The 13,452-nt window shown below is 52.8% G+C and overlaps 5 protein-coding genes across 5 annotated transcripts; 3 read left to right on the top strand and 2 right to left on the bottom strand.

Moving 5' to 3' along the window:
* Positions 1 to 913: 913 nt before the first annotated feature.
* N7458_010305 (putative C6 transcription factor (Leu3)) lies at positions 914 to 3,436 on the top strand (the record flags this gene model as incomplete). Its single annotated transcript, XM_056913687.1, has 5 exons — positions 914 to 1,102; positions 1,209 to 1,651; positions 1,716 to 2,153; positions 2,216 to 3,066; positions 3,123 to 3,436. The coding sequence occupies 5 exons, from the start codon at positions 914 to 916 to the stop codon at positions 3,434 to 3,436; spliced, it is 2,235 nt and encodes a 744-aa protein (XP_056762536.1).
* Positions 3,437 to 3,928: 492 nt separating this feature from the next.
* Positions 3,929 to 6,799, bottom strand: N7458_010304 (F-box domain protein; the record flags this gene model as incomplete). Its single annotated transcript, XM_056913686.1, has 2 exons — positions 3,929 to 6,632; positions 6,729 to 6,799. 2 exons carry the CDS (start codon positions 6,797 to 6,799, stop codon positions 3,929 to 3,931), a joined length of 2,775 nt encoding a protein of 924 aa, XP_056762535.1.
* A 576-nt stretch (positions 6,800 to 7,375) lies between these two features.
* N7458_010303 (putative C6 transcription factor) lies at positions 7,376 to 9,681 on the top strand (the record flags this gene model as incomplete). Its single annotated transcript, XM_056913685.1, has 5 exons — positions 7,376 to 8,055; positions 8,121 to 8,558; positions 8,617 to 8,998; positions 9,059 to 9,194; positions 9,254 to 9,681. 5 exons carry the CDS (start codon positions 7,376 to 7,378, stop codon positions 9,679 to 9,681), a joined length of 2,064 nt encoding a protein of 687 aa, XP_056762534.1.
* A 467-nt stretch (positions 9,682 to 10,148) lies between these two features.
* Positions 10,149 to 11,846, bottom strand: N7458_010302 (protein translocase subunit TIM50; the record flags this gene model as incomplete). The annotated part of the gene is made up of 3 exons (XM_056913684.1): positions 10,149 to 10,739; positions 10,802 to 11,515; positions 11,586 to 11,846. The coding sequence occupies 3 exons, from the start codon at positions 11,844 to 11,846 to the stop codon at positions 10,149 to 10,151; spliced, it is 1,566 nt and encodes a 521-aa protein (XP_056762533.1).
* Positions 11,847 to 12,473: 627 nt separating this feature from the next.
* N7458_010301 (uncharacterized protein) lies at positions 12,474 to 13,358 on the top strand (the record flags this gene model as incomplete). Its single annotated transcript, XM_056913683.1, has 1 exon — positions 12,474 to 13,358. The coding sequence occupies one exon, from the start codon at positions 12,474 to 12,476 to the stop codon at positions 13,356 to 13,358; it is 885 nt and encodes a 294-aa protein (XP_056762532.1).
* Positions 13,359 to 13,452: the final 94 nt, after the last annotated feature.

Below are 13,452 nucleotides of genomic sequence, written 5' to 3'. Positions count from 1 at the left end.
CAATGGAAAGTCCCTTGCCAAGATCCGACTCTGAATCGGACATCAGCCTGCACGATCTGAGTATAGAGAGTCGCTGGTATCCTCGGTATTTTTCAAAGGCCGGTAGTGCACGGTCTAGCGGTCTTGTTGCTGTCTTGAATCTCTTGATACACACTTGCTTTATTTGAGTCCCACTTTCGATCATGCCAATGCAAAGGTACAGAACAGATTTTAAGCGAGGAAGCATTCTCGAAATCCGAAAGCGGTTCGATTCGCCACTAGTCAACGCCAACCACCATCACCTTCCACTGTGGATCATCGGTGTATATTGTATTTGTACATAGATCGCCCTCTATACCACCGTCATAGTGAAATTGCATCGGCGAACTGAACCTGCGGGTATGAGTGATACATAGCTGGAGCTCGAGACTTCAGAGACTGTCATTTCACCACCAAATTAGCTTTTCGTTAAATTGGCACTACGGAGGGATTCCCGAATGTTGTTTGGTCGACCGGGGAGTTTGAGGACAAGTCCGGCGGTGTTGCTGCCTGATTTTGCCTGAACATTACATCAGTGTCTCGTCCAGTGGACTTCTGACCATGTCACGTGAGAACCCCCGCGCTGAGTCATTCTCGCTGGGTGCAACAGTGCAGGTCTGCATTCCACGGCCTGTGCGGAGAACGAAAAGATCAATCTCCGCCTGAAAAAAGTGACTGCGCATTAGGATCGCTGCCGGAACAACCTCTCCGTGTTGTCTGTACATCCTTCGACGAGCAATTCTCCCCGCCGCTCCTCGGAATTCTAGGCCCCGCTTGCAGCAACGTCATCAGCCTGGCGTCTTTTGGGCGAACAAGCGGACTCGGAGGGTCGCAGACCCAGGCTCCGGATTCCATTGCGAAAATTGATAATGATTCAGCAGCCACGAGTCCCGTAATGGCGGGTGTCAATCATACGACTGCCTCTATGGCCGCTGCCGATGGCGTGCCCGGTCGCAAGCGCAATATGACTATTGCGGGGATGGATAGTTCACCGGGCAGTATCGACGACGCGGAGGATAACGACCGCGATGACAAGAGGCGCCAACCTGTAAAGCGCGCCTGTAACGAATGTCGTCAGCAAAAGGTACGTACACCTGCTAGGTTCTATGCGGCCCAGCTAGGTGGTGGTGTTTGCTCGGACCAAGTCGCGCAAAACCATGCATATTGCTAAGTCGGATGATTTTGTATAGCTTCGATGCGATGTCATTCAAGACCCTTGGACCGACTGTTCCAGATGTCGTCGACTCAAACTCGACTGTAAGATCGAGTCCAACTTCAAGAGAGTTGGGAAGCGCAGTCGCAACGCGGAAATGGAACGAGAGATTGTCCAGCTTCGGAAGCAAATTGCTTCAGCAAATTCCGGCCCAGGCACCTACCCGCAACAGCCACCGCTAGCTGCAGGCCAAGTGACGCCCAAGCAGGAATCAAATCAGGTCAGCCCCGCAGGTGTTTACCAAACGCCTTCGGCCATGTCGGCAGATCAGTACATGGGCTCGCAGGAAGCGGTCGCGTCACTACTCGATTTGCGTTCGGGATTTGATGGTTCCAACTACATGCGGAACGGCAATCATCAATTTAAACGCATTGAAGATGTGATGGTAGTTCCGGAGAAGGTAACAGAACTGTTTAATCTGTAAGTTTCAGCACCGTCGGTGATCTTCATGATTAACAGGACTTTTTGGTTCTAACGACGACAGGTTCTTCACGTATTACCATCCATTTCTTCCATTCCTCAACCGCACGCAGACCCCAGACGACTACTATACCACCTCGCCTCTACTTTTCTGGACAATCATCAGCGTCGGAGCTAGACGCTACCAAAGCGATTCGGGCCTGTTGACTTCTCTCGCAGGGCCCGTCACGCGCCTTGTGTGGAGCACATTGGCAGATATTCCCCAAAGCTACCACGTTGTAAAGGCGCTCTGCCTGCTCTGCTCATGGCCATTCCCAACCAGCAGTACCTCTACGGACCCAACATTTATGCTCTGTGGTATGATGATCCAGGTCGCAATGCAGCTTGGTCTTCATCGCCCGTCGCACAGCCAAGACTTTAGCAAATTCCGCGTGGAGCTTATTGAAGAGGAACTAAGGGATAAGGTGCAAACCTGGGCTATTTGCAATATTGTTGCGCAGCGGTATGATTATACTTGCGGTCTAACCACGCTCGAGTGCCAAACTAATCCTTCCTCTCTCTTAGTGTATCAACTGGTTATGGCCAGCCCCCCTCTACACTCTACGACTGGACATTGTCGAGTGACTCCTTGGACCCCAACTTCAAGTTACCTGCAGACATTAGGCCTAGGCTGGAGGTTGAGAAATTCTGTGACAAAATCACCAGAGCTCTTTACAGCAATCGACGAGACCCCGTCGGGCTTACCACGGACCAAGAAAGACATACAATGATTTCTTTCCTTTCGCGTGACTTCGACGAGCTCGAGGAACAGCTGAAGGCGCAAAATGATTGTAAATCCACCATCTTCTCCCCCGCGTTGAATCCTCTACTAACAGCGAGCTTAGCCATAACTAACCTGTATTTGCGTGCCGCAAACCTTCACTTGCACCTTTCTGCATTTTTCGATGAACCTTCAGCGAAAGACTACCGCGAACGTCTTCTCTCATTATATGTCGCAACTACAACCTTCCTCGAGGTTGTCATGAATCTTGAAACGGACGTCGGGCCCGTGCTGTCCTATACCCCCTATTACATTTACCAGGTGATGGTTGCAGCTGGCTGTACTCTTCTCAAGCTGAGCAAGAGTTTCTTCTCATCCCATATTGATATGGAGTACACGAAAAATCTGTTCAACCGTACCATCTGGGCCATCCGTGGCGTGTCGGTCTCCAGTAATGATTTACCTGAACGTCTCGCCGAAGTACTTGCCCAGATGTGGAGGCTTGGAGGTGGAACACAGCGATCGACTGGAAATAACACCGACGTGGATGACTCTTTGAGGTTGAAGGTTCGCTGTCGAATGAGCATGTCTCTGCTTTTCGACTCGGTATGGCGATGGCGAGAGGATACGCGGACTAAAGGTCGAAACATTGAAGGTAAGACAATCTTTTTTTCGGTCTTCCAAAATGGTTATACTAACAGCTCCTTCCAGCATATCTCAAAAACCCCACCAACCCCGATTCTGCAGCAGATTCATCTGCCGCGTCCTCCGTTGGCCTGCCACGCACCCAGTCATCCACGCCTGGAATTTCTGGTAGTGACCCAAGTCTTGCACCTGCACCTATGCTGACGCAACCTAGCCTTGGAGTACAAGCTCCAGGCAGTAGCGTCACCGGACTCCCGAGCGGATTCATGGAGCCGAACTACGAGGTATTCGACCCGCTGAACTGGCTGCTCGACGGCCTGGTAGACCTGCCGTACTCATACTCTACGATGGGCGGCATGGAACCCCAGGGCATTGCATAGAGGCATGTGCCCTCAAATAGTTCCCTCTACAACTTTCTGTTGGCGTTTTATGTTGGTTTTATGCGGGCGTATATTATGGACGCCTCTGTTTGTATCACTATACCACACGGATTCAATCGCTGATACTTTTTTGGGAGTTTTCAATCTCTTTGTCAATTTTTTTGAGGTGTGGGCCTTGCCCATGTCGTTTGATTTATTTTACGAGTCTCATTGTACGACATTCTACCTGATGTGTGATGCATGTGTGCTCAATGACTGAGCGTTTTCTCTCTATTGTCTTTTGTGTCGACTGGAGGTACGAGCCGCATAAACGAGTTGATTCCCATAGCCTGTCGGAGGAAGACTAGGTGCGTAGCAATTTTGCCTATAAACAAAGGTCTCCTCAACTTTCCTCTTTCCGAGATCTTCAATGCATGCTAGATTATATTCAAATATCTAGATATCTAACGAGGGTATCACGGTCTTCAAAATCAGACACATGCAAAACAAAAACTACATGACAATGCATTTATTTCGACGTTTCCGGCTCCGTTCCCGGATAGTATGTTCGTTCCAATCCTCAATACGCCTCCGCCACTCCTCATTCGCCGGCGGCGGCAAGCTATTCGGCTCCGTTGATACGCGCCGGCGGAATGACCTCTGCCTTGCAAGGATCTGCACCTCTTCGTCTTCATCGGTGAGATCCAAGGCGTTGCCAGATGGTTGTGGTATGTGCAGCAGATTGGGGGAAGACACGGAGTAGGAGAGGTAGTCTTCGCCGAGGAGGGTTGCGCCTAGTGTGGCTTGTCCTTGGGGAGATGAATGTTCGGCTGGGTGGAGGGCTAGGGTTGGGAGAGGTTGGAGTGAGCGGAGGTGGTTGGTAGCGACTGGGAGATTGGGTATGGGTGCGTTTCTCATGTCGGAGCGAGAAGGCCAGGCATGATTGTTCTGGACTGCTGGGTTGTGGTTGGGGAGATGTTGATGTGGTATGTGAGGTACTTGCGGTATGTCGGGATGGACTCGCTCCAGACCAGGGGTTTCATCGGCAGCTGTAGGGGACTCTCTTCGACCTCTCCCAGAACGTCTATTGCTGGTAATTGAACCGAGTCTTTGTAAGAAAGCAGATTGTGCTCTAGAACGATCCGATGGAGTTGATCGCGCCACTCGGGCAGTTTGTGCTCGCTGGACGGGTTGAACAGGGGCATCGGGATTCTGGGCAGTTGGAGACCTGCTTGGAAGCAGTGTAACCTGCAGATCGTCGGGCAGAGGTTGATCGGCCTCGCGCGTATACGGCGGTGGCGGGGGCACCCAGTTGTCTGCGTCGCTCTCATGTGGGATTTGGCGACGACCGGACGTGTTTCGATATCGTGGATCGTAACGTCCTCGCGTGGATGCCGCAGCTGTAGCAGCCCGGTGAAGGGTGTCTTGCGATCGAGGCTGGGTGTTATCATAAGGGATATCGACCACCTCGCCACGGGTCGGCCCGTCAGGAGATGTTACAACGGCAGAAGTGCTTCGATGAAGGTGTGAGAGCGCATGTTGACTTGCAGCCCGACGAGTTTCTCGAGCATGTGCCCGTGATGGGCGATGAACAGGGCCCGTCAAGGTCGTCGGGTCCGTATCTCCACGCTGTAAACGAGTGCGTCGCCTCTCCAGCTCGACTTCGGTGTCTAGTGAAGAGTCCGGCTCCGTGAGCATCGTTGGGGCAGTTTCTCCCACTTCGATATCCAACTCTGTCTCCTCGCCGTTCGTAGTTGATCTCTCAAAGTCCAGGACCAGTATCCTCCCACCGTCCACGGGAATATCTTCTTCACCGAGTACTTGTGGGCGTACCCCACCAGGCGCCACTGCAACAAGTCGACGACGTGGCTGGCTTGACGCAGTACATCGTACCCAGCGAGCAGATGTGATTCCATGCATATCAGTGATCCGTCGGCCACGAATCAGCGCCTTCTTGGGTTGCTGAACTATCTTCTCCAGCTGAGCCCGGTTGTCACGAGGAACCAACTGCCCCTCGCTATGATGATTTCCACAAAAATGGGAGTCGTTGGCATCTTGTCCTTCGGGGATTGGTGGGGTCATGTCAAGACGAGCAGGCACTCCATAAATCCATATTTCGGACTCTTGAAATCCTAGAGCAACGAGTTCTCCCGCACTATCCGTGGATGGGAGCATAACGGGCAGTGTTTCTCGCAATTCATCAGCCAGAAAGGGACTAGCAAAATATACACCGCCGGTATTGAAGTTATTGAGTCTGATTGCCCGGAAAGCTGCCAGGGCGTTGTCGTAGCCAATTATCCAGCTATCGTCCGCTTCTTCGTGACCATTCATCAGGCAAGCATAAGTACACTCTGGAGTGGTCTCTGGAAAAAGAATCTGCGTTGTCCACATGCGCATTTGAAGCTCCTGTGGCAATGCGTCTATGCCAATGTCCGTATAGAAGGGAGCTGTGATCGTGACTATGCCACCTGGTTCATTGTCCGTTGCCGATCCAAGCAACATAGTACCATCCCGGGAGAAAGAAAGCGCATCAACACGAGGGCAACGCGCAGCTCGGCGTTCTATCGACAGAACCTCTTCTCCCACGGCATACACCTCGATGCAATCCTCAAAGGACAAAGCCAGGACGCTTCCCATAGGTGAGAAGGTCAAGTCTCTGGGGGCATCATTCAAGGTGATCGTTTGAAAATGCTTGACTTCATCATTCAACAGTCGATAGATATTGACCCTGTGCGTAGAGGATAGAACGGCAAGAAGGGAGCCATCATCTTGAATAGTCGCCCCCAAGGGTCGCCGGCGAGTCTGCAATTCGTATTTTACAGCTACCGGTTCTGCGGCCACATCTAGCACGACGATGCGAGACGAGCTAATACATAGGACCAGTTCACCATGAGCCGAGAACGAAAATCGAAACACTTCGCCCTGGGGAAACGCGGTGGATGAGCTCATAGAACTGGATATCAATCGAACGAGGGTCCGACGAGGCCGTAGAAAGACGTCAAAGGCATTGCGTCTGATTTCCTCCAGAAATTGGCGTTTGAGGTCTGCCAGACAGTCGGTCTCGCTTGGCGCGGGGGTTGCCCCTCTTGTCCATGTGAACGAGGGACATTGCGATAAATGGTAGGCATACAAAGACGGAGAGTCGGATATCCGCCTCCATTGTCGGTTGAGCAACACCAGAGATGCAAAGACGTTGGCATCGGCGACATAGAGAATGCTACGCGGGGACGTGTTAGGCACGATGAATGCCACATGGCCTTGTGGAATTTGCGGGGAGGGCACACTGTCCGATCCAGTGGAAAGCCTCACTTACCGTTCAATTACATTTGGAGGCAGCCGATCAAAGGCGCCCGTATCTCGAGGAATCGAGACCTCCTCCTCCATGATCACCAACGGTTCCCGACATGCGGAATTAGGCGCTGGCAGGCCCAAGTTGGAGATGCCTTGGAGAGAGTGGCTGTGCTCCCAACCTCCTTCCTCCACCTCATAACGCCCGTCGCGTCGATCGCCCGAGTTGCCATAAATAACTTAGCTGGGCCAGGCACGTGGTGCTGAGTCAGCGTTCCCCGCATTCAGCTTAGTCTCGTTTTTTTTTTCGTTTCCGAGGGACGCAGGCAGGACAGTTGGAGAGAGCCAGAGCGGAGCAGTTCAACGGGTTCCATCTCCTCCTTCCAACTTCTCAATCTCCAAAACATCCTCCCCCGTCAACTGCCACAGATCGCGTGAGAATGTGGACTCTACAGAGCGCACCATGAACTATAATGCGCCCTGACCCACGGTTGTGCTCACGTCCCTTGTTCGCGCTCTATGCTCGTCGCATTCGGCCGGGCTGTACCCCTCATTTTGCCCAACTGAGATCGGCCGACTCCGAAAAGTCCCCGGGATCTTTTCCCCAGACCGTTTCCCACGTCCATTCAATTCCACCCTCCTGTCGGCATCTCGTTTTCGGGTCTGCGCATCATGGCGCCTGCAACACTGCAAGTCAATCCCACTTCGAAGCTGCCGTCGCCCGGGTTCAACGCCGGCGCACGACCCTACCGATCGCACAAGGTCCGCGCCTGTGACCTATGTCGCAAGCGCAAGTCCCGATGCACAGTCGATATCCCGGGCCAGTCCTGCCTCCTATGTCGCGTACAGGGGGCAGATTGTCACTATCAAGAGGAGCCCAACCCGGACTCCTCGGTGTTGAGCACAACGGAGACCAAGCCGTGGTCGGGAGCGCCGCCGGCTGAACCCATGCCAGGACAGAAGCGCAAGCGCAGCCCTGAAAGACTGCCTCCCTCGCGTCAGTCAACCAATGGACCTAGTCCGCAGGGAACGACTTCCTCAGGTCGCCGTGGAAGTGATGCGCGGCGGAAAGATGACGACCCGCACAATGAGTCAGTCCTCATTGTCGGGCCCATGGTTGCGGAGGATGCGCAGGTTATTGAGCAACACATGCCCCCTGAGCGGTCTAGTCTGTCTGAAGAGCCCAATAGCCACCCATACAACATCTACTCGAGCGACCCGCGGAAGCCTGTCCTCTATACCACCATCTCGCGGCGGAGGAAGGGTATGCGCCGGGGAGTTCCGCCTGGTGAAAATCAGAGGGAGATTCTGGAGCAGATTCTCGGACCCTTCAAACATGATCTTGTCAGACTGTAAGGACCACGATGACCGATATTGTGATGTTTTCCTGCGGGCTAATCACGTTTTCTTTTCATAGCTTCATCGACCGGTTCAATGTCGCATTCCCGATTTTCGACGGCGAACAGTTCTGGGAGTCCTATATCACAGAAGGACTTGAAGATCCCCCAGCTTCACTGATCTGCCAAGTATATTCGATGTCCCTCGTGTATTGGAAGCATACCCAGAAGCTCTCATGCCATCCTAAGCCAGACGTTCGATATGCGGTCAACATGACGGTGGCTGCTTTACACGAGGAATTTTCTGCACCTGGGCTGTCCACCATTAGTGCCGCACTGATTGACTTGACGGGAAGACCTATCTTCTCCATGACCGGCAACGCCATCAGCTGTGGACGTATGTTGTCTTTGGCCAACTGTCTTGGCTTGAACCGCGACCCGAGCCATTGGAAACTTTCACAACAAGAAAAGGATCAGCGCGTGCGTCTCTGGTGGGGTGTCGTGATTCATGATCGCTGGTAGGCCACTCTGCGCAACCATTTACCACCAATGATGATCTTCTAATGCGTTTCACAGGGGAAGCTTTGGTCACGGTGTACCGCCACAAATCGCCAAAACGCAGTACGACGTACCCTTGCCTAGTGTCGATAGCCTTGTTCCTCCCAATCTTCGCACCACCGAGCGTGTGAGAGCCGCCCACTGCCACATCTTCTTGTGCAAGTTGACCGAGATTCTTGGCGAGCTATTGCCCTTGGTCTATGGCTTGCAGGCCAAACCAGCCCGAGAAAGCTCCAAGAAGATTAGACAAATTCGGACGGATCTAGATATGTGGGAGGACTCTCTTCCTGACTGGTTGAGATCACCGGTCAATAACCGCGGAGAGCAACTATCTGCTTCGAGCAGCTTGCAACTTGCCTTTTTGGCAGTCAAGATGCTTGTCAGCCGAGTGGAATTGAATGTATGGCTTTCTTTCCACCAGAACTATACTCCGAAACATTTACTCACTCGTGGACTTTAGGAGGTCAACAATGCAGAGACCGACAACCCCGAGGCTCGTCGCTATTTCCAAACCGAATGCCGCAAGTCCGCAGAAGACATCGTGCGCTTCATCACCTCGCTGCGTAAAGATAATTTTAAAGAATTCTGGCTACCATGTATGTCCTCATGGATTCCCCATCTCATCTTGTGTAACCACCTCTGACAATTTCCAAAGACAGCGCCTTCCACTTGACATCCACAGCCACCCTCCTGGTCCGCTGCGCACTCGAAACAAACGACACTGAAGTAGCGCGGTCCTGTCTCACCAACGTCGAAACCCTACGCAACGTGCTCCGTCGCGTCCGCGAAGAAGAAGACTGGGATGTAGCGGACATGTGCCTGGACCACTGCGAACGAATCATGCACCGACTGCCTGGGACAGGTGCTACCATCGATCAGCCGCTTACTGTGGCGGCAATGGCTGATACCGGGCTGGTCAACCCTGCTGCGATTTCGCTGCCCGAGACACAAACCAATAATGATATTGTCGATGACATGATGTCTATTTCGAATACGTTCGGTACAATGGATGGATTCCCATTCGATATGACGGGCATCTGGGATGTCTCTGTGTTCCAGGACGTCAATCTGCATGAGGGATAAGAGAAAGTTGTATCTGACAATTTCTCTTTCTGTTGGGTTGTTGATACTTCTTTTCTATTTATAGGTTTTTGGTTTATAAGGGCAGGCAGGGCGTGTACTTTAGATTGGCATCTTACTTGCAGTGTATATACCCAAAAGGTCCACATTCAACTTGGACCGTGCAAATACAGAAGAATATCAGTCTATCAGACTCAAGTTTCTTTTCATATTAAAGCATCTGACCAAATTTTGTACATGGAGAATAAAGAAACAATGAGAAATCGGGACCCCCGAAGCGCTATTTTACAATCGTCTCAAAGATGAAGGAATGCTTTGAACGAACTCCCAAGGAAACCATCTAATGACCTGCCCCTTGCCCGCAAATGACAAAAACAAACCCCCAAAGATGATGAGTTGGGAGAGTGAAATATGAAGACGGAAGATTCACACGGAGGAAGTCTGCCGCAGGTATTGAAGGAGCGAGTCGCTTACTCCTTGTTGGAACCCATACCGAACATACCGGTGAAGGAGCCCTTCATGCTGTTCATCTGCTCCTGGCGAGCCTTCTCCTCTTCGGCAGCCATCTCGGCCAGCCACTTCTCGCCGTTCTCACGGATCTCACGATCGATCATCTCGTAGTTCTTCTGACCACGCTCGCGAATCTGATCCCAGAGCATCTTGCCCTGAGCAAGACCCTCCGCGGGCGATTGCTCGCCGTCCAGGGTGCGGGTCGACTTCAGACCGAGAGCAGAGGCAAGGCTGCCCATGCCAATGGAGGGCTTCTTCTTCTGCTCCTCGGCGAGCTGTTTCTCGAAGCGCTCACGCATGGCCTTCTCACGCTTGGAGAATTCCACGGGGATGTTAGTACCCTCGAAGGACTTGAGCACGGTGCGGACATCCTCCACGCCCATACCAGCAAGGTACTCCAAGAAGGGAATCAGGGCAACCAGGGTCTTGTCCTTGGCATCACCGGTCCACTTGTCCAAAATGATGGAGTTCTCGGGCTGCAGGCGGGCGTGCTCTTCCTTGGTGTCAATCAGAATGACCTTAGACAGGTCACGGTTCAGATAAGACAGATCCTAAATGGAGATGAAAGGTCAGACGACGGCAATTGAGAGAATGGTGCGCCAAAAGATCATACCTTAATGTACTCGCCATCCTTGTAGCGGGTAGCTTCACGGAACAGAGGCCAGCGGATGATGCGGTAAGGATCGAGTTTCCGGAGAACCTGGTCGGCCATCATACTGGGGACAGTGGTGAACAGAACGAGCTCATAGTACTGGTTGAGGTAGCGAAGGAAGTAGTCAACGCCAGGGCGCTTCGCAACACGCCATCCGTGCTCACGGTTCCACTCGCTGTGAACCAGCAGATCCTCCAAGGACAGAACCAGGGTGTAGGGCTGGCGCAGGTTAGGGTCCTCGTCGGGGAGCAGCTTAGGGAAAGCCGGGTCCTTGTAGTAGCTGGTCAAGTCGCCCGTACGAGCCTTGATACGACCCCACCAAAGGCCAGGGCTCCAGCCGGATGGTGTCTCTGTGTGAGCGCGCTCTTCCTCCTCGGTCTCCCAGTTGCGGCCCAGATAACCCATACCGGCAATACCAGCAGCCAGCATCACGGCGTACATGATGTTGGCCATGCGGGCCTTGCGGCGGTCGAGAGAGGTCTCGTATCCGCTCTTGGGAATGTCACCGCCACCTCGGCCACTTCCATCCTCGGTGTAGTCTTCCGTTCGTGTGTGATCCTCTGTGATGTTCAGAGGTCCCTTCCTCTGGCGAGCTTCGAGCTCTGCGGCCAACGTCGACGGGATACCCTGGGTCAGGTCGGGGAGGGGCTTTTGAGGAATCTGCTCCGCTTCGGGCTACACGAATGACAGATCAGAACGATGGGTTCTTCCATTTCAAGGTGGACAAGTCAGATGAATAGCTTACAGTAATGGGAGACTCGGGTGCTTCTGTCTCGGGCTTGGCCTGTGTCTCGGGTTCTGGTTGCTCTGTGGGAGTCTGTTTCTTTGCAGCCTTGGGCTTCTTGGGCTCGGGCTCCTTGGCTTGCAACGACTCCGGGAGTTTGTACGGAGCACTATCCTTGCCCTTTGCGTACCACCGGGGTCGCTGAGCGGACAGAGCAGACACCCGGACGGTCGAGGCCAGGACGTTGCGCCTAGCAAGAGGCAGCACGGCGCGGCTCAGCATGACGGGCGAATAGCAAGTATGAAATTAAAGATGGACAAGAAACAGTGCACTCATGCCCTTGCACTTAGCTTAGGGAGATCACGTCCTCGGCTTCGGGATGAGTTTCCCGTAGAAAAGTCGGCGCTGCGGTGAAATCGGGCGGTGTACAAAGACCAGCTCCGCAGTTCCTTTATATTTGGCGCTCTCGCTGCCAACACTGTTTTTTCTTCTTTTTCCTTCCCATGAAAGTTGCACCCAGACATTAATTTGACCCTGCACGCGCTTCTTTACGCATGTCGGGTTGTATTAGCTGGGGAGACCAAGGAAGTTTCTCTTCTGATTCCCACTTCCAAGAGCCGCAGCGAAGGCATCCTCTGATGCTGTAGCTCCGTACGTGGGTTACATTCCTTTTTACATCTGACTCTTGATTTTTGTCGAGATATATCTTATGTAGAGGCTATTTGTGTCTCTCTCGTTCAATCACCAATCTAAAGCCCTGTCGTGCCAGCCTTCAATCAATACCCATGATCCAATCTATGAAAGCTATGAACACCAAGTCCCATCATCCCTAGTCCCGTGCCGCGTACCGTTTGCTTATAGACTTTCCCCCTCGCCACCTCAACCTTGGAACCTTCCCCCTTCCTCAACATGCGGCTCAAAAAATCACAAAGGGCCGAGTTCTTCGAGGAAGAAGAAGTCGTCGCCGAAAAGCCCGCGCTCAGGCGACTTCCTTCGAAGCCCTTCCGATTCTTTGATTTACCCTCGGAGATTCGCGAGCGGATCTACCACTTTGCCTTGTTCACGCCGTCGCGGAAGAGCGCGCTGAAGAAGAATGGCACCGTCGGTGCTTCCGCAAAGAAAAGCAAAGCTTTCTCTCCAGCGACACAGCGCATCGCTTTATTTTTGACCTCGCGACGTATCCACGATGAGGCCAGTTACTACTTTTACTCGACGCAAATTTTCCGCCTCTTCCCCGTGCAGGACTTTGCGCGCATGCCGACCGTCCGTCAACTACCCCGTCGTCACCGCAGCTCCGTGACTACAATCGAGCTGATTCTTGGGAATAGCTGGACTGCCCCGCCGCGAACGTGGACAGTCAACCAGGGCTTGGGCCTACACGATATGGTCCTCACGCGCACACTGAAGGTGTTTATCGAATGCGATCCCTCGCAGCCGATCTTTGAGGGTTTCCGCGTCTCCAAGGAGTACTACACCGAGTTTGCGGGGCGACTTATGCGACAGGTTTTGGAACGACTGCCGGGCCTGGTCCAGGTCGAATTCGATGCTTACCCTTCGGTCCACAAGAATGGGTCTTTGATGACCCGGTTACTGCAGGAGACTCGAGATTTCCAGAAAATGGTTCTCTGGGGCCCAGAGAGAGGCTGGGTAGATGATGAGGATGATTATGATGATCCGAAAGAGGACCCGGCAGACGCGGTCATTGATGGCCTGCGCGCCTCTCATCCAGAGGTTGATGTTCTGACCAACTCATTGCATCTCGTGAGTTTGGGAACGGAGACTGTGGCTGCTTAGACTACATTGGTGTGATAGACGTGATCATGATTTCGGATACAGTACATCGCGCGGCGTTCTAGACTTGCTTTGGTGTTTAGATTACACATAGAAT

The sequence above is a fragment of the Penicillium daleae genome, assembly GCF_028827525.1.
Source record: "Penicillium daleae strain IBT 16125 chromosome Unknown utg000008l_segment0_segment0, whole genome shotgun sequence".
Lineage (NCBI taxonomy): Eukaryota > Fungi > Ascomycota > Eurotiomycetes > Eurotiales > Aspergillaceae > Penicillium > Penicillium daleae.
The sequence above is the reverse complement of the archived record's forward strand: the minus strand, read 5'-3'. Positions and strand labels throughout refer to the sequence as shown.